This window comes from Exophiala viscosa (genome assembly GCF_022695815.1).
Source record: "Exophiala viscosa unplaced genomic scaffold EDD37scaffold_9, whole genome shotgun sequence".
Lineage (NCBI taxonomy): Eukaryota > Fungi > Ascomycota > Eurotiomycetes > Chaetothyriales > Herpotrichiellaceae > Exophiala > Exophiala viscosa.
The window spans coordinates 452,710-476,976 of NW_026944361.1; the positions used below are offsets into that span (position 1 = coordinate 452,710).

Sequence of the window (24,267 nt, forward strand, 5' to 3'; positions counted from 1 at the left end):
AAAATTCGAGCTAAATCGACCCTAAAACTAAAAAGTTATTAAATTAAGAAGCTAAAGTACGAAGAATACGAGTCGTAATACTTAATACTTAGGTATTATTTATCTTAACGAATAATAACTCGATTTATTTACTTTTTTCTTCTTTATTTAGGTCTTTATTAGGTTTATATATATAAATACGCTTAAACGAGAGGAAAAGGTTAACTATTAAGGGAGATCGAAAAATACGTAGTCGGGTAGCGAGAAGAAGCCCACTTTACCTGTTTTGGAGCTCAGACCCTTCTGGCGAAGGACTTTTCTCCGAAAAGGACTAGTGCGTATGCACTGTCACGTGAGCCTCATGGGTCTGAGAACTGAGACAAACTTCCCTCTTGTTACGGTCAGGTTTTCGAACTTGGGAAAGCTGGCTGTGCGAATGGAGGTATTGTTGACGTCGACTGTTCAAATTCGTGCAAATGACCGTTCCAGCGTACCACTGATTGCAATGGCTTCCTGAGGAGTGCGCAAGGTTAATCTGTATGCAGCCCGCCACCGCATGCACTGGCACCCTGACCCGGGTGATTGGTGATAACGCTAGTCATCGGCCAAGATTATGCTGCATAGATATCAAAGTATATCGCAGTCCCCGATCTCCAGGTTTCAAAAACTTTATGGCGGAGACTCGGAACTAGAACGAGCCTGGATCTCTCATGGACATCGAATTCGCCGATCAGCGATAGGCACGATAAGGTACTGTAGATATATCTGCTTCCCAACACTCGTGACACGAGATGGCTTTCTGAAGGGCACTTTTAGCAGTCTTCGGATTTTTGATAGTCAGGTTAAGCACCATTGAGGTCGTCTCATTTCCCAAAACAAGTGATGTGCCCAGCTTGTGGACCTGATTCACGCTCTGAAGACTGCCGACATTTTTCAGACACTTCCACGCTCAGCTATGAGGATACCTTTGCTGCATGTACCTCTTGTTGACCCTGTGGGTGAAGACGAAGATCGTGGAAGAAAGATTATTTTTGGGGACTTTAGACAGATACTGTACAGTTAGGCTCGCCCGCGCTGAGGAGGTGACGAGGGCGACCACAGGGCGGCATCAACCCTCGTCTCGAAACGGATTGAGCCGGGAGCAGATTTAGCTTAGTGTCATGCAGCCTCTAAACGCGGTCGCGCGACTTTTCCAGAGCGCGACGCGTCTCCTGAATGCCATTTCGTCCCCTCGAATCTGATCCCTTTTGTATGAACCCGCTTCCACTACCAGATAGTACATTGACACAACGACGACCTCAAAATGGCTCTCGACACAAGATCAGCGTACTCTCTCAGCGTCCTCCCTCCTCATCAGGATGAAGCCTCAGAACCGCGCACCGAGTTGCAGTCCCGACTTAAGGAATTCGTCCTTGCGTTCCAGATTGACGGCACATACATCTACAGAGACCAGATCCGAGAGAATGTACTGGTGAAGCAATACTACTGCGATATCGACTTGGGTCACTTGATATCATATAATGAGGAGCTGGCGCACAGGTTAACCAATGACCCTGCGGACACGATTCCTCTATTCGAAGCCGCCCTCAAGCAATGCACTCAGCGCATCGTCTTTCCTCACAATGCACACGTCGAACTCCCTCAACACCAACTTCTACTTCATTCTTCAGTCTCACATACCTCTATTCGCGACCTCAATGCCACGAATGTGTCAAAACTGGTGCGCATCCCAGGCATCGTCATTGGCGCGTCCACTTTATCCTCAAAAGCGACACTCCTGCAAATCCAGTGTCGCAACTGCGATCATATCGACTATCTACCAATTGAAGGCGGCTTTTCAGGAATAACACTCCCAAGAACATGCTCAAGAAGAAAAGTCCCAGGTCAAGAGGCGGGAGACCCATGCCCCTTGGACCCATACTTTGTGGTTCACGAAAGCTCGCAATTCATCGACCAGCAAATCCTGAAGCTTCAAGAAGCTCCAGATCAGGTCCCGGTTGGAGAACTACCGCGTCACATACTCATCTCCGCTGACAGACACCTCACGAATCGAGTGGTACCTGGTTCCAGATGCACCATAATGGGCGTATTTTCAATTTATCAGCAGAACAAAGGCTCCAAAAAGGAGGCAGTCGCCATCCGGAATCCTTACGTTCGAGCCGTGGGTATCGCTACTGACGTGGACCACTCGGCAAGCGGTGCATCGTTCACAGACGAGGAGATTCAAGAGTTCGAGGAGATGTCCCGATCACCAGAGCTTTACAACCGATTTGCCCGCTGCATCGCACCATCCATCTACGGCAATGCCGACATTAAAAAAGCCATCGCATGCTTGCTGATGGGTGGTTCGAAGAAGATTCTCCCCGATGGAATGAGACTAAGAGGAGATATCAACGTGCTGCTTCTAGGTGACCCAGGTACAGCAAAGTCACAATTGCTGAAATTCGTGGAAAAGGTTTCCCCAATCGCCATCTATACATCTGGAAAGGGCTCCTCGGCAGCTGGTCTGACCGCCTCTGTCCAGCGAGACAACCAAACACGCGAATTTTATCTGGAAGGTGGTGCCATGGTCCTGGCGGATGGCGGTGTTGTATGTATCGACGAATTTGACAAGATGCGAGACGAAGATCGCGTGGCCATCCACGAAGCCATGGAGCAGCAGACCATATCGATTGCTAAAGCCGGCATTACGACAATTTTGAATGCTCGCACGTCAGTACTGGCGGCTGCCAATCCGATCTTCGGTCGGTATGACGACCTAAAATCACCTGGCGAGAACATCGATTTCCAAACGACCATCTTGTCCCGGTTTGACATGATATTCATTGTCAGAGATGACCACGACAGAAATCGCGATGAAAGAATTGCCAAGCACGTCATGGGTATTCATATGGGCAATCAGGGCGTAGAAGAGCAAGCTGAAGTTGAATTTCCCGTTGAGAAGATGAAGAGGTATATCAGTTTCTGCAAATCGTATGTAACCCGCCGACCTGGTTGACGTTTGGAAGCTAACTTCGCATGTTGCAGACGATGCGCCCCTCGATTGTCAGTGGCTGCCGCAGAGAAGCTATCTTCGCACTTTGTTTCAATCAGAGCTCGCGTCGCCCAAGCGGAAAAGAATAGCAACGTTCGGTCTTCCATCCCAATCACAGTCCGTCAACTCGAGGCCATCATCCGTATTACCGAATCCCTGGCGAAATTGACACTATCGCCTGTTGCGGAAGAGCATCATGTCGACGAGGCAATCCGTCTCTTCCTTGCCAGTACCATGGACGCAGTATCCCAAGGCGAGGGTGCTGGAGGTATGAGCGCCAATAGGGAGTTGATGGAAGAAGTGGGCAAGGTCGAGGAAGAATTGAGAAGACGCCTTCCCATTGGTTGGAGCACGAGTCTCGCAACCCTTCGACGGGAATTTGTCCAAGGGAGAGGGTACAGTGAATCAGCGCTGGCGCGGGCTTTGCATGTCTTGCAGCGAAGGGAAACGATAAGGCTGAGAAGTGGCGGGAGCCAAGTGTACAGGAGTGGCGTGTAATTGACCTTGGTCCGCACTGCTTACACTTTGACGCCGACAATGATATCAAGTGGACGTATGGAGTGAGGTTTTTCCTTATTGGTGAAGTCGGCGTTTTGTCGTTTTGGGAGAGGGATGTCTAGGTGTTACGACCAATCTGTGTCCTCCTATAAGTTAGGGCCATAGGCGCCAGCGCGTTTCCAGCTAGGGCCAGTTTTGGGTGAACCATTTCAAAATGGCTGGGGAAGCAGTTCTCTTATAGGCAACCTGTTACTGAAGAGGTGCATCACCTGCGCTTCTGTACTTCCCACGGGCTGTTCCTTTGTTCGCGCCATGAAAGTCTGTTGGTAAGAACAAGCAATGTTTCGACGAAGTGTTGGGACGAAGGCCAGCCTTGATACAGGTATATATCCAAACATATCCGACCTCGCTACATATGGACGTGGCTGTTGACATGAACTAAGGGAAGACCTTGGGCCCCTCCGAGGCCCTTTGCGCAGACCTGCTCGCCTTGCACACTGAGATTGAAGTCCATCTCCTTCAAGCATTACGATCAGCGGTCTCCAGAGATCCAACCTTGCTCTCGCACTCCAGAACTTTTCCGAAAAGGTACCGGGCGGAGATCGATGAACTTCCACACATCCTTCAGCCTCCGATCAGAGACTGGACACTTGTGGCGCGAAGACTGGCCGACTTATTCCTGAACCCTTTACACATGAAAGAACGTTGGGACCGGGCCATAGGGTTTTCGCTGGTAATATCACAGAATACTTCTCAAGACCCTAGGAAAAAAGTGAAGTGGATTCTATGGTTTCGGCAGCTGGATCAAATAACGAAGTGGATCCCAGACATTTTAGCGAAGTGCCAGCACAGCGTGGTCCCCGTCTTCCAACCTGCCAACTACCATTTGCTCGCGCGAAAGATAGCATTCTTCGATGAGACACTGGACGCCGCTTTCCGTATTCCTGAGCTTCAGCTAGGAATTCGCAGCTATCATATTGGCAGAATTAGCAACAAGAAGCTGTAAGGCCATGCTGTTCTTGCCCAAAATCCTTTGAGTGACCGTTTTCGATCAGGTCTGAGCTTGGTGTAGAGGACCTCAGGCTCATCGAGCGCAATCCCCACCTCAATGTTGACCCAAAGCCTTCTGATGAGCCCACGCAGAACGAGGTAGGCGCAAACAACCACCTCTTTCTCGAACAATGCCGCGTTTACTGATGATCATTGTAAGCAGATGGAGGCGCCTGTTAATCAGGACCTGAGTTGTGCCGTCGAATGGCGACTATATCTTCGCTTAGACTGACTTTCTCACCACAGATGAACTCTACATTACTGGTCATAACATTTCTAACGATTCTGGCCAGCATCGTCCCATTCATATTCGTGGCGAAGAAACCGTCGACGAAATTATCCGGATCTCGCGATGATGCAGACTTCTTGCTTTACGATACAAACATCCTGCATGCAACTGTTGAGTCTCTTCACCACGGTCTACCCAGTCTTCAGGAAAACCTCGATACACAATCTCCCTTGGGCAGTGATTTGGACATGGGCACTTGCAGTCCTTGGACTCGGCTGCTGTGTAGCTGCTCCAGTATTGTACTATAATGTACCAGTTATCTGGTCGTGCGTGTTGTCTTACCTCGGCGCCGCCACTGAAGCCTGTCTAGTCCTCCAACTAGCTCTTTTTGCGGATGCATCGTGGACTCAGCGCAAGAAGGAGAAAGTCCAGTAGGATGTACTGACACAGGGGACAGCGCGCTCGACACGATGCTATGCGAGGTTTTCGGCTGACCTTGCGGGTCAAGGGAAGGGAAAGAGGTATAAAGAGGAAGGAGCGCCGGATCACTCGTAACCTATCCTGATCGATGCATCCCGAAGTCGCGACTGGCGCCAGAGGCTCATTCGTCAGTCGCACATAGGCAAGCCAAGTTCGGTGGGAATGGATTTGCTCTCATCGACACAATGATGGTAAGGGCATGTCGTGTACGATTGGTCGCCATTCTGGCGCGTGAGCTGCCGACGCAAAAGAACACCTCAAGGTACTTTGAATCATGTAACCATTTGCACAAGTTTGCCCTGTTCCATGCTCGGTGCGCCTTTGAACAATCCGAAGATTTGCGCGAACATGAGGCAACTGTTTGGGTTGACATCATCCTCGTCAGGGTGTTTGGTCGCTTGCGGATGAGCCGGGTAGTTCTTGTTGCGTATGTTGTTTTTGGCACTCAATATCCGGGCGTTGTTGTGCACCAGAAAATATGCATCATGACCACAGCATTTCCCTGCGTTCAGACAGACGTAGGTGAAGATCTGCCTGCATGCATTAGTTTTGCTCGCTTAGTTGCCATGTGGTCGTATTTATATTTCCACCTTTACATTAGTCGGTCCGTTTCTGATGGCCATTGTGATGTTCCGCATCTGGTCTTATATCTGAGAAGCCGATCAAGAGCTCCAAGTGCAAGGGGGGTGAGGATCGAGCATGCACTCCCAGCACGCTACTCCGTACCGGCAACCAGTCTCCTCGTTCCGTTGCGCTTCCCGCTAAACCGGACATGCTCCCTTTATGACCAACCCCTGCGATCTCTATGATGAGGCACAGTACGGGACATTGCTCACGTCGCACTGTTACACATCATGTCATGGAATTTGACCGTGCAGGTGTCATAGACTTCTGTCACGGATGTCAATTCAGCTCTCATTGAACCTGTGACGGCTTCTTCCGGTCGCAACAAGTATAGCAACCCTAAGATATAGTCCTGATAATACCATGAATGTGACAAGTCAGACTCCAGGGCCAGCTGGCAGGGTATATTTTCCAATTCGACGACAACGATAGATAGAACATCCGCTGCAGCCAGAAGGATGAATGGTGATGCCCTGATTGGTGATGGCCAGACGAGGCGTTGATCTAGGCCTCAGCCCACGAGAAAGAGGGGCAAGATACTGATCAATCGTTGTGACCGATCAGGCTGCGTGCTGCAGATGCAAGCATTGCAGCAGATGGCGGCACACTCGAGTCAGCGACAGCGTATAGTTGTCTTGCCTCTCTTGTGATTTATTCCCTTTTCATTTGTGGTAGTACAAGATTTTGCAGCGGAAGAAAACAAGATGGTCTGATCTGTACCCCCCGGGCTCGTGATCGATGGACACAGGACCGTGGGGGCCAAGATCTGACCGTGTGACATGGTACAAGATTGATCACTATCAGCAGTGGGTGGATCGGCAACGCACGGTGATGGCTGTATGGTATTCGCATTGGTAGACCGCTAGTGCCAAGTTTATGTCCGAGTTCGAGGATCGCAGACAAATAGGAGACCCGCGATCGCTGGAATTGAGACGGAAGTTCGTCGATCAGGGCAAATCGTACATGGAGAAGAAGCGGTTGTGCATGGGGAATGAATTGCTATATGATCAGAATTGATCATCAGGAGGAAACACATTCGTTAGCACCATCGCAACTGCTGGGTCGAATTCTACCTTTTGACCTCGGTATATTTCCCGTCGTCGTAGGAAAGGGGGCATAGTACCCAAAATGACGGCAGGTCAGTTGTCTCGAGGCTTCTTTACCGACAGTGTGTCAATTCTGTCACTTTGGCCAACCCGTGCTATCAGACTTGAGGAGGGTCGCACTCGAGGAAGCAGGTACCGTACTTGACACTTGTATTCCTGCTGTGAGTAGAAAGCAATGGAGAGAAATGAGGTCGAGGATCGTCATACAAACTTTCAGAGTGACGTCGGCCCACTACTTGAAAGGGAAAACCCTCCTTCGACGTCGACTCAATTTGGACATCCTCGTAACAACAATTCACCTCGTAAACATCCACCCAAGCATGATGATTCTCAATCCGCTCGCAGCGGCAACCGTTTGATGTTACCCTCCACGGAAATTCTGCACTTCATCCCAGGCTACACTGGTACGCGTTGTCCGATGATGGGTTTTAAGCTGGCACCACCGGTGAGCTTCCCGGGCTGGTCATCCCGCCAGCACACCGGGCAGATTTCTAGGCTCCTCTTGTGTCGATTCCAGGATATGGAGACTCGATACTTTCATCGCTGGTCCATCGGTGTTTGGTTTTCGCCATGCACATAACGTGTGATTCGTCCTTTCTCGTGCGGCCAAATGTACCCCTGCAAGTACTCTTCTGTCTCTCTAACCTTGCAGCCACTGTCACTTCGGCTTCAAGCCTACGCATCCGAACTTCTCTTCCATTCTGGCTGTGTGGCAGTGGCTGCCTTGCAAGGTGCCGAGTGACCGTACACCCAATTATGACCAGCAGTGCTTGTCAGTTGAATCTGTCAGTGTCAAACTGAAGTTCCGGAGCTGTGGGTTTTGCTAATCAGACATTTACTCCACTACAGTCCCAATATAGCATGTCGAGACAGCTTGATCAGGGTACCACTCAACGCGGAATGACGCCGCCTGCCTGTAGCCACGATCGAACCAAGAGCCGCTGTCATGACGGAAAGGTGAAACCGAGAAGTTGTCGAGCGAGTACCAACAAGCAAGGAAAAGACACCCGACTTCACTTCGACTAAGGATCAGTTCAACCACTCCTACTGCTGCAAGGGAAGGAGCAGATCAACACCATACAGGATCACATTCACTGCCACTGGAAGCTCCCAAGAACTTTGGTTCTCATCATCCGTCCTCAAAGACGAGAGTAACTTACAACGACTTTCAGTCCGCGGAGAATCTGCTGCGGACAAGCTGTGCCGGCATCACTCTTGCCTTCTCCAGGCACTCCACTCAATGTGTGGCGCCTGACTCGAGTCATGTTCACTGCGCCTGTCCTCGCTTCGTTACTGGAGCTTATGACATCCACCATCGTACGAACGCCTAACATACTCATACCAGTATCGGGAAGCCATCGATCTATGCCAGGGTGCGACCCTCGTTACGCCTCCTCTGATGACTCCTAGGCCGCATACGGTCGACCTGCATACAGAGTATTAATCACTATTCATTCTGGGCTGACGCCTTCTTGCACCTTAGCGGAGTCACCCGTCTGCGCGCAACCCTCCACTGCTTGAGACGGTGTCTCCATATTGAGAAGAGTTACAGAAGTACGCATCCACAGGGACCAGAAACGACATCACGTTACTTCAATGTTATTCACCAGAATCATCATCACGTACATATTGATCTCCGGTTTGGTATGCAACCTTCGATGTACCTCAACAGTACAGTGCGCGTAAACTCAAATCTCTAGACTCAAGGGCTTTCAATAGTTGCAGGAGTTCCTCGACGTATCCATATGCTGTCGCTTTGTTACGGGAAATAGCAGCCGCCTCAGTTTGGGAAAGTGCTTTACATAAAGAGGTCTTCGTCGTGCTGGCCGGGTGAGTTTTCAGTCTTTCTGCTGCATTGCCTATACCAATTGCTAAGACTCAGCTTCAGTTCGCCACAATATTCAAGGTTCTGTCCAAGATCAACGTGTCTATCAAAGCATCTTATCAACGGCGACCGTTACGGCTTGCTATGCCTGAGGGCCACTATCAAATGGAGTTCTCAATTGCCCCAACTCCCAGACTCGCAGCTGGGGTGCCCTTTCGGACACCAATCATCGTAACGTTCTCAGCTGCCACTATCACAGAGGTTGATAACAGAGAAGATGCAGAAACATTTTCGTTGTCTGATCTGAGTGGCGCCTGGGCGATGATTTCTCTCACAACTGCCGATATGCAAGAAAACTTGGCACCACCTAGGACAGATCTATTGCGCGGCAATACGGCAGACTCGATTCATCCCATCGATCAAGAGCAAGTGGTAGACCGTCCTACCATAGGATACGCAACGTTCCGAGGACTCGTCATCGCGGAGCCTGGGCAATACCGCCTCAAAGTGAACATCATTGACATGGACAGGCAAGGTCATTGGTGTATGATGTTCTCATCGTGCTAACCATGCCAGTGTGTTCTACGACGGGTCAGACCCCAGCGCAGGGGTGGTTCTACCATCCCTATATTCACAAATATTTGAAGTGGTTGAAGGAGACGAGCATGGCGTTTGCGGTAAGCAGATCCAGAACACCCGGGCGTACCCGTACCAACTCCATCAGAATCCAAAGTTGCAGAGACGATCACTCGACTACGATCAATGGGAGTGGATTGTTGAGGAACAAATACTCTCAAGGACAACAGCAGGTGGTGAGCATTCAGGAATCTGTGGGCATGCTGATGCTGGTCCTATTAACAGGTTTTTCACGACGACGGGTTTTTGGTCTTCTCAGTGCTTTGTGAGTGCTCAGGAGCACGGTCTGCACGCACACTGGATGAACTGGGACAAATTGTGTCACAATATCACTGAATAGAACAATATGCATTGGCTTATCAAACAACCGCCTGGAACTCATTCCCGGCCGGAACCATCTCCAATTCAACATTCGATCATCTCAAGTTGCAGTTGTTGATGCACTGGATGCCGATGCTGTGGAGGCCGCCGCACTCGAACTACTCGTGGCCGTTGCTCCTGCACCTGTGGTCGCCACAGTTGCTTGGACTACCTGACCAGCGGCGTTGAAGACAATGTCCACCAAAGCGTTCAATGGTGAGTACGAGAACGTCTTTTCGATAAGCCCACCAGATAATGTCTGACTCACTCCCGTGTCGGTCATGTTTTGGAGATAGTTGCCCACGATGCTGGACACACCGCCTACCTCTTGGACGATGTTGCCCAGATTGTCGACCAAGAACGATAGAGTGGTGCCGCCCTGGGTGATGGAGCCCAAGAGTCCAGCGACCTCACCCACAATGGGCTCCAGAATTGAGGTGACATTGTTGAGCGTGTTGATGAGAAGAGGATTAAGATCTAAGGACTGGAACACCCGGTTGACAATGTTCACTAGGTTGCCTAGTCGGACGATCAATTCGAGATTTGCGTCGACATCCGAAATTGTGAGGTTCACTGTCTGAATCGATACCGCGACACCGGCATTCAGGGTGACGAGCGATGCGACTTGCGCATTCAAGTTGACGTTTGCTTGGAGGTCGTCGACATTGAGCTCAATGCGTCCGACAGAAAGGGTGGGTACGTTCAGGTAGACATCTGGAGCGCTGGTTGTCGCGCCGGAGGCTGAGGTGATTGTTGGAGAATTCGTGGCGGACGCTGAATTTGACAGGGACGATGTCGTCGCCGACGCGGTTGTCGATGCCGATGTCGTCGTTGTTGTCGTCTTCTTCGTTGTGGTGGTCGTCCTCTGCGCAACAGCGCCGTGCTGTAGGATGAGAAGACACAAGAAGGTCAAGACGACCCGGATCGATACGTTCGACAACATCTTTGCTGGAGTGACTTGACTGGGCCGCGAGAAAGGCAAAGTCGACCTCGACGGGTGTCATCCTTCCCCCAGTATATTCAAGTGACCCCTTCCATTACCGTGGGTGTTGCAAAATGGCAATCTCCCAGCAAAACCGCTTACACTAGCAAAAGCCCATTTCCTGAAGACGGAAATGCGTTCTCCTTTGTTTCGAAGCCGGCAAACTAACAAGGATGAGGTTCCACGGACCCTTGGATTATGGTAAGCGTGCAGGATAAACCTGTTTGATGGGTGATCCCCCAGCTGCTCAACGGTCGGTTGGATGTTTAGCGAGATGAGGGGTGCCTTTTACCCCTGACTAAAATGTCTGAGGAAGAACAGCCGTTCACCACGTTCCCAAACCAGTTCAAAATGCGCTGTTGCCGACAGTGCTGATGACGATGAGCCGCAGGACAACTCCACGGTCGGTATGGTGGAAGATTGGACTCTGCAATATTAGCCACTGCTGGCTGGAGCCACATTCGAGCGTTGAACACTTGAACCCTTCTGCCCAACGACACTGATTGCATGTCCATACGTCGTTCGGTCCTCAGGAAATCGAGTCGCAGACGCAGTCACCCTTTCGCAAAGTCCCAACTCTCGCAGTGATGCTTCCTCCACTGTTCGCCCTGCTGCTAGCGACATTCACGGCACTCGCAGCCTCTCAGAGCTTGTCCTCCAGCGACGGTTACACAGGCTACACGCTCGAAGTGAGGGATGACACCAATTCGACCGTCTATGAGACCGACTCAACAGATACATCCGACGGCACAGTCACAGACAGCAGCTCCCCACCAGATGTATATCTGAACGCAACACTGTTTGTTGGAGAGATCGACCTCACCGTGGACAACCTTACTGCGAAACTCAATCTTGACGCCCAAGTCCTAAGTCTTCTCACCTTCAACGCCGGCGTCGACCTGAGTATCAACAGAGTCGCACTGACCATCCAGAATATCTCGGCTAAAGTGGAACTCGAAGTCCGTCTGGAAAATCTTCTGATGATGATCAACGACACACTCAGCTCAATCGACCTCAACCCAATAATTGCGACGCTTGGCCAGGATGTCGGAACACTCGTCAATGATACTGTCAGCGGTGTAACCAGTGATTTGAGCGCCCGCTCGTTCGATATGCAGCAGGGGATATTGTACTCCGTCAACGACTATACAGGCAACACGCATACGAACCGGGTGCTGGACCAAGCGGGAAATATTGTCGATCAATTTCTGCATAATGATGGGAAGGTGTATCAGAGCACGATTGTCGGGAGTTATTGGCACGATATGACTTTCACGGGGTATGAAAGGAGTGTGGTGCTGAATGGGGAGAATGTGAGGGAGTTGGAGTACTCGTACAATCCGTTCGGTGGGTTGAGCGTTGTTGCGGCGATCTTCTTGGATGCAGCGAGTAACGTCGTTGCTACGAGTGTATTGAGTGAGGTCGAGGGCGGGGGGTCATCGACCATTGCAGATCAGTCGTGATATTTATAGTGAAGTGAATGGAATTGAAAATGACATTGAAGCTGTTCTCGTTGTCGTTGTTGGCGCAATGCCAGTGTAAGACTTGTGCTAGTTCTTGTAAGGACCCAAGGGCACCGAGATGTAGCCGCCAAATTCCTTCGCAAAGTCCACCGATACCCGGGCATGAACTTTGCCCTGTCGATCAATGAAGCGACATTGATCGGCGAGAGGAACGACGGCGCCGTGCCAGATATTGGGATGAATGTAGAGACCCTTGCCACCACTGGCCCAGAGAGCAATGAACTTTTCAGGGGTAACATCGTCGCCGGGCAATGCCACCGGGACAATGAAGTCTTGACCGTCGAGTGGATAGAACAATTGACCGCCATCCGGGTGGTAGTTTGCTCGCCAGACCAATGCTCTTTCACGAGGCTGCGGGTCGCCGCTGACGGCCGCTTCCTCGGGAAATTGACTCCAGGCGAACAGGTAGCTGTCACCTACAGCATTGTTTCGGGCATATAATGTGTCTCCCTTCCACCAGAACTCGAACAAGCCCTCGGTTGTACCGCCTTGGTCGCCAGAATTGTCGTCAATTGGTCGCCATCCTTGCGCTGGCCAGCGAACGATTTCAATGGGGAAGTTATCTGGCGATTCCACGATATGGCCATAGCCTTTGACACTTTCCGCAGTGGCCTCGACCAGGGAGAGTTCGAAGACCTTGCGCACACCTGTGGTTGGTACGTACGCGATCTCACTTGGGTCAAAGTCCTTTGCGGCACCCATATCTCAAGCCTTGTGATCCTTGGTATGGAGTATGATGTGCAATGGCAGAGGTCGTCTCGAACGCTGATGCGCCTGGCTCAGAGGAGCTGCTAGTTCTGAAACACCCTGAGAAAATGCAAAGAGTACCGTCTGGAGTTGATTTTCTTGGACGATGGACGTTCTCACACGGGATAAAATGACTCTGAAATAGGTGATGAGGCTGTAACAGCATATTCACTCACACGGCACGAAGACCGATGGCAGACTCCACGTGAAACAGCCAATGGCTTACCTTGCTTTTCGATCAACCGCGAGAGCAACATCGATCGGCATGTTCCTTTACAAATCGTGGGGAAGGTCGCTGTTCATGCCGGCAAAGATGTGAGTCAGTATCTCGAGGCACGCGACGGAACACAGCGATAGCAGCATTCGAGACCGGAGAAGCCTAGACGATGTTACTGGCTGTGCAGGGAAGCAGAATCGCCGGAGTCTGAGACGCATTGCCGGTATCGGAATACATCGCCGTGAGCCTTTCAGGAAGGGAAGCCTTTTGGGTGCAGTGATGAGCGAGTATGAACAAAATAACTCGCGTGATAGAAGATGTTGAAAGTTAGCAGAGTTTAAGGAGGGAAGCATGTTGAAGCAACCATGTCTATATCTAAAGCGGCATCCATTATTTATGCACCGAAGTTCCCCCGTCGCATGCCGTTGTCACTGTCATCCTTCACGCGTACTTGACTTTGAAGACCAGTATAGATTAATCACGGTGCTTGTCCTCGCACCTGTCTACTGAGGGTCTTCACAGTCTCAGTCTTAAACCACACTCTATCCCATTTGCTTCAGTAATAACATCACTTCTTCGCCCCTTCCAGCCATGGCGACCTCACCTCCCGCGCCCTTTCCGGCAAGCCTTCCTTCATCCAAAAAGCGAACATCAATGAGTTCAACAGCATCTACGCAAGGACCCAACAAGCGACCAAAACTCCATCCTCTCAGACAGACTTCATTCCCCGCCCAATATGGCGCCGGCTCAGCAATACACAGCGCCCGATCAGAGACTGCGAGCGTCGCCAACAGCCAGCTCTCCGGTGCCAGCGGGAAAGTCCCAGGCCGAGGACGAGGACGACCCAGGAAATCCGCACAACTCAACGCCGAGGATATACGCTCTTCACAACAATCGGCAACAGATAACGCCAGCCAAGCCGACGGTGCAGGACGAAATGCAGGTCGTGGCACTAAATCAGTAGTCAGCGGTCGATCGGGCGCCGCCGAGGCCGAGGAAGAGGAAGATGAAGTCGAGATCGATGGAATGCTGGAGAACGAAAACATGGACGAGCAGGAACGCCGACAGGCCGAAGAGGAAGAGATACGCCAAGAACAACGGCGAGAACGGCTTGCAGAGACGCTCGACCCGGACCAGTATTCTCGATATAATCAATGGCGAGCGCTGTCACTCAATAACACTACGGTGAAGCGACTGGTCAACTCTATCGTGTCGCAATCAGTCACTTCGGCCCCTCTACAAGCGATTCGGATCTACGGCAAATGGTTCGTTGGCGAAATCGTGGAGCGAGCGAGAGAAGTGCAGGAAGAGTCGGCCATAGCGTATGAAGCGACCAGACAGGAAGAAAAGGAGCGGAGGCAGAAACAATTGGAAGTGCTGGAAGAGAAGCAGAAGCAGACTAACGACACGGATCAACAGTCTCGGTTGATTGTCAGGGATATTGAGCGATTGAAGAGGGTGACGAAGGAGTATATTCCTAACCCGCATCGGGGTGGACTGTTGCCTGATCACCTGCGAGAAGCTTTGAGAAGATACAAGGCAGACGGTGAAGGTGGGGGAGTCGGGTTCCAGGGCCAAAGTCACGGTCTTTTGGGCGTGCCTGGACCGACAGCATGGCGATTGGGCGATGGTGCTTCTGGAAGACGACTTTTCAGATGAGAGCTTGCAAGTCGTGATATTATCAAGAAAGGCCCGACACAGGCAGACAGAGGTATCTTTACATCCACACAACGCCAATGCTGAATATGCGCATACAACTCCAACAAGATTCCACGAAATGAACAGCGCAATGAAGGAACAAAATGACATCAACCCCGTAGAGCTTCATAACCACCACCAACCACATCATCCTTAACATCCTTGACGATCCTCTTCGCTCTCGTTAACCTCACTCTCCACCGTTCTCTCCACTTCCTTGCAGCTCGCCATATCCGGCGGGTGGGATAATTGACGGGACTTTCACCACCGACAAAGATGGCGCCATCATACAGCAAGCCACCGAGTATCGCTCCGACAATGGGACCCAGCCACGCTACTTTGAACCAGTACCCGTCGGCAAACAAAGTGCGGCCGTCGCCGAATCCGAGGAGCAGCATTGCTACACGCGGTCCAAAGTCGCGGACCGGATTCATTGCCAGCCCGGTGTTGTATCCGAATGCCATGCCCAGGACTGCGATCAATAATCCGACGACAAACGCCATCATGCCGGCACCTGGTGGTGCGTTCGTGTCGTCGCCCAGCGCGAGGACTGCGATGACCAGGATGGCTGTGCCGACAAGTTCGGTGAGGAAGGCCGTGGGGGTGTCGACCCAGGGTGTGCGGGCAAAGGTGATGAAGTTGGGTAGTACAGTTGATAAAGAGATCAGTTCTGATGATGACTTCGCTGCCATAGCCGCCGTGCTTTGGAATAACATGGCTTGTTGCTCTGCGTGAAGCGCAAGGAGACCTGGCCGGAAGATGGCAAAGGATACCAACGCGGCGAGAAATGCTCCCACGAACTGCGCCACAATGTAGGCCGGCATTTTGCCAATTGGAAACCCTCGGTAGATGTACAGTGTGAGCGATATGGCTGGGTTAAGGTGTGCGCCGGATATCCCACCGGCTATGTAAATCGCTATCATTGTTGCAAGGCCCCACGCCCAGGACCCTGTGTCGCCGGCGCCCGCCGAACCGCGAGATACTGTCATTGAGAGATTCGCGCTGAAACCTAGTGTGTACTGAACGAAGATCTGAAGGTTATGTTAGCTGCTTGTATCCCCAGACAAGGATTGGACATACCCCGAGAAGTTCTGCAAGCGGCTCCCTAAAGCGTAGTCGGATCAGGGACCAGTATGTATGTAGATTGTGGATTTCGTCGTCTTCGGCGTCGTACGCTAGTAAAGGAATCGCATCTTGATAAGACAGCTTCGAGTCTTCTTCTGCTTCTTGTCTGGCTTGCTTGACATTCGCTATTGCTTGTGCTAGTTGGGGCATTTCATCTTCGAGGGCTTGCTCTTCTTCTTGTTGCAAGTCCTCTGGTTCTTCGCGGATTGTAGGCACGTACGGCGTCTCTGTAGGTGCATCCGACGCTCGCCGTGCCCGTACTGAAGGAAATGGCGAGCCGGTGGGCGCTTCTCCGTGAAGATGTTGATAAGCGCGGAACAAAGAGAGCTCTCGTTCTCGCCGGATGCTGTCGAGTTGATCAGCGACCTTATCCGGTCTGAGCGTGGGTTCGATCCTGCCGGCTTCAAGGTCGCCAAGGGCTTCGGGCTGGGCTGCGGCTGCTCCTTGCTGTGCTTGAACTTCTTTTTCTAGTTCATCCTTTGCTGGAACCATGCCCGGTCTGAGGACATGGGGCAGAGGTTTGGCTAGACCCCATACTGGTCGGACGTTTGTCGGCTGGTCGTAGGCAGGGTTGAGTTGTGCATAGCCAGGGTCGACGTAGGGTTGGTTGGCGGCCAGAGTGTCTAGTGGCGCCGGGCCTGCCAGAGAGAATTTTCGTGATGCAGCATCATCGTCTTCGTCTTGTCCTCGTAGTGAAAACCGTGATGGCTTTGCAACAAGTATGGACCTTCTGCTCCGAGTCGGACGAAGGAAACCCCCTATGGAGTGAGCTGGGCCTGGACTTGGATTTATGCTGGTTGTCCCACTGCCTAAGCGACGTCGAACAGTCCCTGGGTTGAAGTCGAAATCGGGATATCTGGTACGCGAATGCGAATGTGCCGTGGACCTTGAGGCGGAAGACGGGTTGCGCTCAAGGTAGTCCCTAGGAGCCGACTGAGGATGCTCCTCAGGGCTTGTGGGTTGTGAGTTGTCTTCCATGCTTAATGTCAACCACGTAAATCGGGTAAGTAAATGCAAAATGTCTATCCTGAGACTGGGTTGCGTCCGTCAAAGCCAGCGAAAATCACGATAGAGCTGTGTCGGGAACCACTATCATAGTGGAGACTGTGTAGATAGCTGTTTGTGCAATATCAGCTAGCTAGAGGTCTTCTTTCAAAACAATTTTTTGAGATTTGCGGACTGGGATTACCAGTATCTCGTGTAACTCCATGCGCATCGCAATGGTGAAAGTCAGCACCTAGAATGGAATTTTAGGAAAATCGATCATGTGCGACATGGACATCACCGTCGTCATTGACGCCACTGCCAGCTCGGTCGCGCTTGTCGACTACTTTTCCAGATCGGGTTTACTCCGCTAAAAGGCAGGGGCGGTGTGGGACCCGATTGGCTATGCCTCTCACCGTAACATGTGCCTTCTAGCCAGTGTATGGGGCACGAGGGTAGACGATCGATGATGGGATTATAAGTACCTTCAAGATGATACTCTTTCGAGGCTTCCAGCTCCATCCTCTTCACCCATCGACCATAAGCACGAGTCCAGAAGCTCATAACTTGAGATTCATCCCTGTTGCACACAGGTGTTCCGCACAAGGCTGAACCAGCATTGACCGGCAAGGACTTCAGCCTCGTCTTGGCAAAGAGCAAACCTTGCCGCCCCTGACCCTATGGACAACAAATTGACTTCAGTATGTCAGATGCTTTTCATGGCATGCTGTACGAGTATATGCTCCGAGCAACTTTCATGAACATCCCGGACCACGTTCGGGGCTCTGTTGATATGACAATCTGCCTGAAAGGCCTTCTCAGCGATGAGGTTGGCACATACGTCATAGTGAGGTTGCGGTCGGCCCCTTTGTCCGATGTTCTGACGATCTCACTCGCATGATGAGCAGCTAAAACATCATATCGCACAATTGCCGGAGCAGCGGAGATGTACTTACGCTTGTTGTTGATGCAATTCTTTTCATTTCATTCTTTTCCGTGCATTGTTCCTTGAAGCATATTTGCAAACAGCCATTCGCATTTCCATCACGCAGCATATTGAATTTCTGACATAAGCATATTATCTCGAAGACATGCCGCCTCAAACAGGAAAGGAAGATGTTTTCGTCACGCCAGCCGAGCATGGAGGTGTGACCGATATCAGCTGTCTGGGAACGCTTGAGTTGACACAAAGAACAGATCCCCTGGAGGTCCTTCCTCCCCAACTCCAAAAAGAGCGCCAAAGGCTCGAGAAGCTCTTTACAGTGGACACTGCAATGCTGAAGAGGATCACTAAACGGTTCGGCGAGGAGCTCGAGGAAGGTGAGTCTCTGAGAACTGGGCCATCTGTCTCCTGGCAGTAGTGCTGATCTTGGCACCAATGCAGGCCTCCAGGAACAAGGGCAAAATATAGTGCGTTGGCACTTTGACAATCCCTCATTGCATACACTGATCATACCCATATAGCCTATGAACATTACCTGGGTCACATCACTTCCCACAGGCCAGGAAACAGGAACCTATCTAGCACTGGACTTGGGCGGTACTAACCTGCGTGTATGCCGGATCACGTTAAAAAGTGGCGATGCCGAAGTCGAGCAGGAGAAATACTTGCTACCCTCGAGCACAAAAACAGGCACCTCGAACGACCTTTGGGATTTTATAGCAGATTCCTTAGAGAAATATGTCGCGGATCACCCATCAGGCTCCGCAAAGGACGGGGAGCTACTCCCGCTTGGATTCACGTTCAGCTATCCAGCCACACAGGACAGAATTGATCATGGACTTTTACAAACCTGGACCAAGGGGTGGGATGTCAATGATGTAGAGGGAAAGGATGTAGCGGCTTTGTTACGAAGCGCAATCGAGAAACGGGTACGTCTTATGATTTTCCAAATGTCGAACCATGCTCTCTCAAAGGCAGCTTACTAACTCTGCGCCAGAAAATCCCAGTCAAATTGGTGGCGCTGATCAACGATACAACTGGCGCACTCATTGCATCTAGATACAAAGATCCAGAGACCATTATCGGCGCAATTTTCGGCACAGGGTGTAATGCTGCATACATTGAGAAATGCAACAACATCCCGAAGCTGAAAGCGTACGATCAGAACATCTCACAAGTTGGCACAGGCCATGAAGATGATATGATGGCCATAAATTGTGAGTATGGGGCGTTCGACAACTCACACAAGGTACTCCCTCGCACACCCTACGACGAAGCAATCGACAAAGAATCACCGCGCCCAGGAGAGCAGAGCTTCGAGAAGATGTCCGCCGGCCTGTACCTCGGCGAGATTTTCCGGCAGGCAGTGGTGGATATGTGGCGGAGAGGTGTACTATTCCAATCAGATCAGGGGCGGGCTGACCAGAACGGGAACGAAAGAAAGAGCCTCGATGAGCCATACTCCATGGACACAGGGTTTCTGTCACAGATTGAAAATGACGAATCCAAAGAGCTGGCTGACTCAAGAAGATTATTTGAATCAACAGTCTACCTTCCGACTGGTGAGAACAAATCGAAACGTCTGTCGCCTTCTAGTGAGGAACTTCTTTTTCTGCGACACCTTGCACAACTCATTGCTGTTCGTGGCGCCAGGCTATGCGCATGCGGTGTTTCAGCGCTGTGCAAGCGGCAAGGTTCGACGACCGGACATGTTGCTGCAGATGGTTCCGTAGCGATCAAGCACCCGCACTTCCGAAGACGTTGGGAGGCGGCAGTGGCCGAGATTCTAGACTTGGAGGTGGGAAAGATCCAATTGACGGCTGCTGAAGACGGAAGTGGCATTGGAGCAGCAGTCATTGTCGCGCTAACGATGGCCAAATAAAACTTCGAATGAGGCAAAACAAGACAAGACATCAAAACTGATCGCGAGCAGATATCGACTTCATTTTCGAAGATATTCATCCTTTCCCTTTTTGGCAACATTCGCGGGCAGATTGCGGAGGAATCTGCAAGAGGAAACGACGGAAGTCACTTCGCTTCAGGCGTCCCGCACCATCATAATATGTCTCGACTCGAAATCGGCCGAACTCCCAACCAGGTTGTGCACTACCACTCTTCCTATTGGCTTCGGCAAACCCGAACTCATATCTCGTTCAGTGTCTACATCCCTTCTTCGACCGGGACCACTGTCCGCCGACGTCCAAGAAGCGCGCGCAGTTAACGCCAGTCTCGGAGACAAAAGTATATAAGGCAGACACTTTCTCGATTTCAGGCCTCACATTTCTGAAGAACTAATACCACCACATACAACATGTCTAAACAGCTACCGACTATCATTATTGTTCACGGAGCGTGGCACTCACCCGAGCACTATGAATTACTTGCATCTCGGCTGCGCTCACAAGGATACAAGACCGTGCTTCCCAGACTTGCTTCGGTACACTACGCATCTCAGAACAGCCCACCACCTCGCGGCCTCAGTGAAGACATCAATGCAGTCCGCACAGCTATCCAGACCGAACTCGACACGGAACCGACCACAGACGTCGTTCTGCTAGGTCACTCTTATGGCTCCCTACCCGCCTCCTCGGCAATTGAGAACCTGGACAAACAGACGCGTCTGAAATCCGGCTACTCCAACGGTATCGTTGCCTTTCTCGTAATCTCCGGCCCACTTATGCCGACGGGAACATCAGCCTGGATTGCAGCGTGGGGAGGTCAATACCCGCCCATCTTCACCATGTCGAGGCTCAAAAACGAGGATGGATCGGACAGTAATATCGAGACTAGCATGCCAGCATCTCCGCCTGGACCAGTTGCTATGCTGTACCACGACCTCCCCGCAGACGAGGCAGAAAAGTATGCGGCTATGCTCAAACCGCACGTTTTCAACGGGCATTACGATCAAATCAAATTTGCGGGATATTTGGTCGTGCCAACATACTATCTGATATGCGAGGACGACCACGCCTTACCCAAGCAATTCCAGCAGATGATTGTGGACAATGCTAGTAAGGAAATTGCGGAGAAGGGTGGAAGAGCGATCATGGTGACAGGTATTGCTAGTAGTCATAGTCCGTTCCTGAGTCGGGTGGAAGAGACGGCAGACTGGGTAAGCCGATGTGCAAGACAGGCCTTATCATGAGCGCTTGTGCTGCAACCCACTACAGCGGATATGAGGGTGATTTTGAGGTAAAGAGTAGTACTAGTCTTAGGGACTTTTGCGCCGTGGGGCCAAGAGGCTTGATATTGACAATATGTTTGTACAGAGCCTCAACATCCACCTTCATACAATTGCACACCGTTCGAAACGTGTCTTCCTCTCCTTTTTCACCAATCTATATCGACAATATATGGAAAATCTAAGGTACACATTCGAAAGCCTGACCTTGATCAAGCCGTCTGTTCGCCGTCAGCATTGGTCACAGTTGCAACCGGCTTGATTCCCATTTTCACAACAGGACTTTCCAGAAAGTTGGCGTGATCATGGAAGGCTTCGGTCTGGATTCTGGATATCTCAACCTCTCGGCTACCCCTCGCGATCACGTCCTCATCATACTCCGAAACAGCCTCAGACAGCGACATTTCTCCGCCCTTGACTTTAAGCATAGCATTGACGAACCGCTCACTATCACGGATGGCATTGTTGGCTCCTTGGCCACGATCTGGACACATATCAGCAGACTGTTTCGGTGTCTTTCCCAGGTCACTCACGAAAAGTCATGCTGTGGGCTGCATCTCCAGCCAGTGTCACCTTACCACTCTGGTTATTCCAGCCTGATGAAGGTGGCCCCCAGATCCTGAACGGCACAGCCTTGGCCTTGACGTCCTCCGGAATCCACTCCACTGCAGACTTGTATGGGTCTGCCCAGTCTTTTGCTCTTTTGCGCAGCTCATCGACCATATCCGCGTTCTCCTCGCTGGGTGTGACGGTCTTTGGCCACGTCGCGAGAATATAAAAGATCCATGTCGTTGGGTCGTGCAGGTCAGGCTTGTCCAGCAGGAAGACACCGATGTACATCGACTTCGGGTGCACGCCGACATCAACGATCGGATGCATCATCTGATCCATCTGCAGTGCTTGCTCGGCCGTGAAACGCATGGGGAAATTCAGGAAGATGTAAGGCATCACTTGGGGCGTGGCCTGGTCTGCTAGCAGCCACTTTCGGACCCAGGAACCTCCACCATCTGCACCGACCAGAACGCTGCCGGACTCGGAGGTGCCGTCTTCGAACTGTGCCGTTACGCCATCGGGTGTGAGCTCGATGTTGCTGACGGTCTTGCCGAACTATACGTACAATGACATTGGTCAGATGGAACGGTTTCTTGGAGGTTACAGCATGGTAAGAGTAGGCCGACCTTGACGTTGATGTCTTTTGACCAGATCTTCCGAGTTTTCTGGATGTTAAGTCGTCTTACGCCAGGAAACGGTGGTGAAGCTATGGTGTCGCCAGTGGCACCGTCTCGAATCAGCACGCCTTCGCATCCTGCCTGTTTCGAGTTCAGTTCCGGGTCTGGTTGGCATTCGGACAGCCGTTCGAAAAGCTCCTCCGGTAGGAGTTGTGCGAGGAATGGGTGAGACCACGCGATTGTTACGCCCCAGTTGCGATCGCGCGGCGAACTTTCTTTGTCAAAGACGACATAGTCGATGCCATTCTGCGCAGTGTCAGATTGGCATGTTTACTCTCGGGTATCGATACCTCACCTTCTTCAAGCCTTGGGCTATTGCTAACCCCGATAGTCCTGCGGAAGTAATGAGATACGGCTTTGAATGCTGGGTTTGCAGACTCACCAGCTCCCACGATGAGCACCTTGAGATGCCCGCTCATGGATCTGGGCAGGTGCCGAATATGGGTTTCCGAAGGCAATGCAGCACTTACTCCACCACTAAGGGACCAAAACGCGGGGTCGGAACCTGGGGAGAAATTTGAAAGCGGACAAAGGACTTCAGGAAACGATTCAAATTCAAGTGAACAAGGTCAAACAAAAGTAATATCGAAGGAGGTCAGGTACAGATCAGGTAGGGAGGATTAAGTGTCATATGCTAGACCAGAGGGCACCTGCTTTCCCTTTGGTGTGCAGGCATAGTCGACTGTAGTAGTACCACTTTCCACAGGATTCAGCAACGCCGCACACCTTGGCTGCCCCAGAATACGAAGTGCATGGGGCTAACAAGTCCCGCACCACTTTCTACACTCTACTATGCGAGACACTTTATCGTGGCTGGTGCCAGAGTGCAATGTTCCCGTCAGACCATTGCGGCTAGCTTTAGACGAGAGATCTCGATACAAACCATAAAATCAGCCCTAGGTTCAGGCCGCCTCTCAGGCCCGCCTCGAAAAACACATACCATTACTGATACTGGTACCTACGCAGCAGATTGACTCGACTGCTGGCTGCACAATACCCAGAGCGAACGTGAGATGGCGATAATCGAGTTGGCCCACATCAGCTTGAAGAACGGCCAGAAAGCAACTGACTCTCAACTCACGACGAATCTCAAGGAAGTTAAGCGCGTCATAGAAGAGTACAGCAAGCTGCAGACGCTTTTCTACGAGCAGATCGATGACCCATCGGTCCTATTCGTCGTCGGCGGCTGGGAGAGCAAGGAAAGGCACCAGGACGGATTCACCGGGTCGCCAGAGCAGAACAAGATTCTAAGTCTAGTCGAGAATCAAATGGATGTTGACTGGATGCACTACGTAGACGTGGTGCAGGAGCATCTCCCACTTGTTGCGCCGGTGCTGGTCATTGTGAAAGCTGTCGTGGGACGGGACAAGCATAAGTTGATGTTCGATCAGTCTTTCGCGGCGGGGACGTCCTCGTTGGGTGGAGCGAGGTATGGGGCCCTGGCTGCGTGGAACATCGCGAAAGACGACAAGGAGGATGTCGTCCGAGTGCACTTTTCAGGCTGGGATAGTGCAGTGGAGGCGACCGAGGGAATCGCGAATACTATTGAACATACGAAACGAGGAAGGGCGACGCCCGAGGAGTTGACCTTCTTCTTCACGAAAAGAGTGGAGCTGGATTGAGTGGTCGACCATCTGCAGTGATACTGTCGACGAGAACGCTGTGACAGGGATTGATGAGGACAGACTTCGTATTCAGCTGACCGTGATAAAAGCCTTGGATGTGAGTGATTCGATGCCTGGCAGTTTGTGGCTGGCAACCTGAAAATTTCAATCCGTACTTGGTCACCGTTCTAGATTCCTGACCATGCGATGCCG

At 51.3% G+C, this 24,267-nt stretch overlaps 11 protein-coding genes across 11 annotated transcripts; 7 read left to right on the plus strand and 4 right to left on the minus strand.

Moving 5' to 3' along the window:
* Positions 1-1,242: 1,242 nt before the first annotated feature.
* Positions 1,243-3,955, plus strand: EDD37DRAFT_636459 (minichromosome maintenance protein 5). Its single transcript, XM_062816988.1, has 2 exons — positions 1,243-2,952; positions 3,007-3,955. Exons 1-2 carry the CDS (start codon positions 1,283-1,285, stop codon positions 3,509-3,511), a joined length of 2,175 nt encoding a protein of 724 aa, XP_062667769.1. The 5' UTR covers positions 1,243-1,282; the 3' UTR covers positions 3,512-3,955.
* Positions 3,956-8,626: 4,671 nt separating this feature from the next.
* Positions 8,627-9,744, plus strand: EDD37DRAFT_498616 (uncharacterized protein). The gene is made up of 4 exons (XM_062813447.1): positions 8,627-8,830; positions 8,889-9,355; positions 9,402-9,502; positions 9,550-9,744. Exons 2-4 carry the CDS (start codon positions 8,970-8,972, stop codon positions 9,603-9,605), a joined length of 543 nt encoding a protein of 180 aa, XP_062667770.1. The 5' UTR covers positions 8,627-8,830; positions 8,889-8,969; the 3' UTR covers positions 9,606-9,744.
* On the minus strand, positions 9,504-11,077 carry EDD37DRAFT_498624 (uncharacterized protein). Its single transcript, XM_062813448.1, has one exon. The coding sequence runs from the start codon at positions 10,762-10,764 to the stop codon at positions 9,883-9,885; it is 882 nt and encodes a 293-aa protein (XP_062667771.1). The 5' UTR covers positions 10,765-11,077; the 3' UTR covers positions 9,504-9,882.
* EDD37DRAFT_498595 (uncharacterized protein) lies at positions 10,983-12,310 on the plus strand. The gene is made up of 2 exons (XM_062813446.1): positions 10,983-11,004; positions 11,195-12,310. Exon 2 carries the CDS (start codon positions 11,391-11,393, stop codon positions 12,264-12,266), a length of 876 nt encoding a protein of 291 aa, XP_062667772.1. The 5' UTR covers positions 10,983-11,004; positions 11,195-11,390; the 3' UTR covers positions 12,267-12,310.
* On the minus strand, positions 12,286-13,521 carry EDD37DRAFT_636466 (RmlC-like cupin domain-containing protein). The gene has a single exon (XM_062816989.1). It carries the CDS (start codon positions 13,026-13,028, stop codon positions 12,354-12,356), a length of 675 nt encoding a protein of 224 aa, XP_062667773.1. The 5' UTR covers positions 13,029-13,521; the 3' UTR covers positions 12,286-12,353.
* Positions 13,522-13,742: 221 nt separating this feature from the next.
* Positions 13,743-15,107, plus strand: EDD37DRAFT_498627 (uncharacterized protein). Its single transcript, XM_062813449.1, has one exon. It carries the CDS (start codon positions 13,882-13,884, stop codon positions 14,947-14,949), a length of 1,068 nt encoding a protein of 355 aa, XP_062667774.1. The 5' UTR covers positions 13,743-13,881; the 3' UTR covers positions 14,950-15,107.
* Positions 15,099-17,405, minus strand: EDD37DRAFT_593785 (aquaporin-like protein; the record flags this gene model as incomplete). Its single annotated transcript, XM_062814546.1, has 2 exons — positions 16,069-17,405; positions 15,099-16,019 (listed from the first exon to the last, which is right to left on the minus strand). The coding sequence occupies exons 1-2, from the start codon at positions 17,089-17,091 to the stop codon at positions 15,099-15,101; spliced, it is 1,944 nt and encodes a 647-aa protein (XP_062667775.1). The 5' UTR covers positions 17,092-17,405.
* Positions 17,406-18,307: 902 nt separating this feature from the next.
* Positions 18,308-20,137, plus strand: EDD37DRAFT_498671 (hexokinase). The gene is made up of 2 exons (XM_062813450.1): positions 18,308-18,969; positions 19,038-20,137. The coding sequence occupies exons 1-2, from the start codon at positions 18,565-18,567 to the stop codon at positions 19,920-19,922; spliced, it is 1,290 nt and encodes a 429-aa protein (XP_062667776.1). The 5' UTR covers positions 18,308-18,564; the 3' UTR covers positions 19,923-20,137.
* EDD37DRAFT_498680 (Alpha/beta hydrolase fold-1) lies at positions 20,137-21,315 on the plus strand. The gene has a single exon (XM_062813451.1). The coding sequence runs from the start codon at positions 20,352-20,354 to the stop codon at positions 21,183-21,185; it is 834 nt and encodes a 277-aa protein (XP_062667777.1). The 5' UTR covers positions 20,137-20,351; the 3' UTR covers positions 21,186-21,315.
* A 118-nt stretch (positions 21,316-21,433) lies between these two features.
* On the minus strand, positions 21,434-22,869 carry EDD37DRAFT_667749 (monooxygenase; the record flags this gene model as incomplete). The annotated part of the gene is made up of 5 exons (XM_062819303.1): positions 21,434-21,705; positions 21,755-22,328; positions 22,400-22,696; positions 22,746-22,783; positions 22,833-22,869. The coding sequence occupies 5 exons, from the start codon at positions 22,867-22,869 to the stop codon at positions 21,434-21,436; spliced, it is 1,218 nt and encodes a 405-aa protein (XP_062667778.1).
* Positions 22,870-23,116: 247 nt separating this feature from the next.
* EDD37DRAFT_683781 (uncharacterized protein) lies at positions 23,117-24,266 on the plus strand. Its single transcript, XM_062819845.1, has one exon. It carries the CDS (start codon positions 23,464-23,466, stop codon positions 24,070-24,072), a length of 609 nt encoding a protein of 202 aa, XP_062667779.1. The 5' UTR covers positions 23,117-23,463; the 3' UTR covers positions 24,073-24,266.
* The last annotated feature ends 1 nt before the right edge of the window (position 24,267 follows it).

Coding starts and splice junctions, on each gene's coding strand:
- EDD37DRAFT_636459 (XM_062816988.1), top strand. CDS start 1,283: ATGGCTCTCGACACAAGATCAGCGTACTCTCTCAGCGTCCTCCCTCCT. Junction 2,953..3,006: donor TATATCAGTTTCTGCAAATC/GTATGTAACCCG, acceptor CGCATGTTGCAG/ACGATGCGCCCCTCGATTGT.
- EDD37DRAFT_498616 (XM_062813447.1), top strand. CDS start 8,970: ATGCCTGAGGGCCACTATCAAATGGAGTTCTCAATTGCCCCAACTCCC. Junction 9,356..9,401: donor AACATCATTGACATGGACAG/GCAAGGTCATTG, acceptor TAACCATGCCAG/TGTGTTCTACGACGGGTCAG. Junction 9,503..9,549: donor AGACGAGCATGGCGTTTGCG/GTAAGCAGATCC, acceptor CAACTCCATCAG/AATCCAAAGTTGCAGAGACG.
- EDD37DRAFT_498624 (XM_062813448.1), bottom strand. CDS start 10,764: ATGTTGTCGAACGTATCGATCCGGGTCGTCTTGACCTTCTTGTGTCTT.
- EDD37DRAFT_498595 (XM_062813446.1), top strand. CDS start 11,391: ATGCTTCCTCCACTGTTCGCCCTGCTGCTAGCGACATTCACGGCACTC.
- EDD37DRAFT_636466 (XM_062816989.1), bottom strand. CDS start 13,028: ATGGGTGCCGCAAAGGACTTTGACCCAAGTGAGATCGCGTACGTACCA.
- EDD37DRAFT_498627 (XM_062813449.1), top strand. CDS start 13,882: ATGGCGACCTCACCTCCCGCGCCCTTTCCGGCAAGCCTTCCTTCATCC.
- EDD37DRAFT_498671 (XM_062813450.1), top strand. CDS start 18,565: ATGAACATTACCTGGGTCACATCACTTCCCACAGGCCAGGAAACAGGA. Junction 18,970..19,037: donor GAAGCGCAATCGAGAAACGG/GTACGTCTTATG, acceptor ACTCTGCGCCAG/AAAATCCCAGTCAAATTGGT.
- EDD37DRAFT_498680 (XM_062813451.1), top strand. CDS start 20,352: ATGTCTAAACAGCTACCGACTATCATTATTGTTCACGGAGCGTGGCAC.
- EDD37DRAFT_683781 (XM_062819845.1), top strand. CDS start 23,464: ATGGCGATAATCGAGTTGGCCCACATCAGCTTGAAGAACGGCCAGAAA.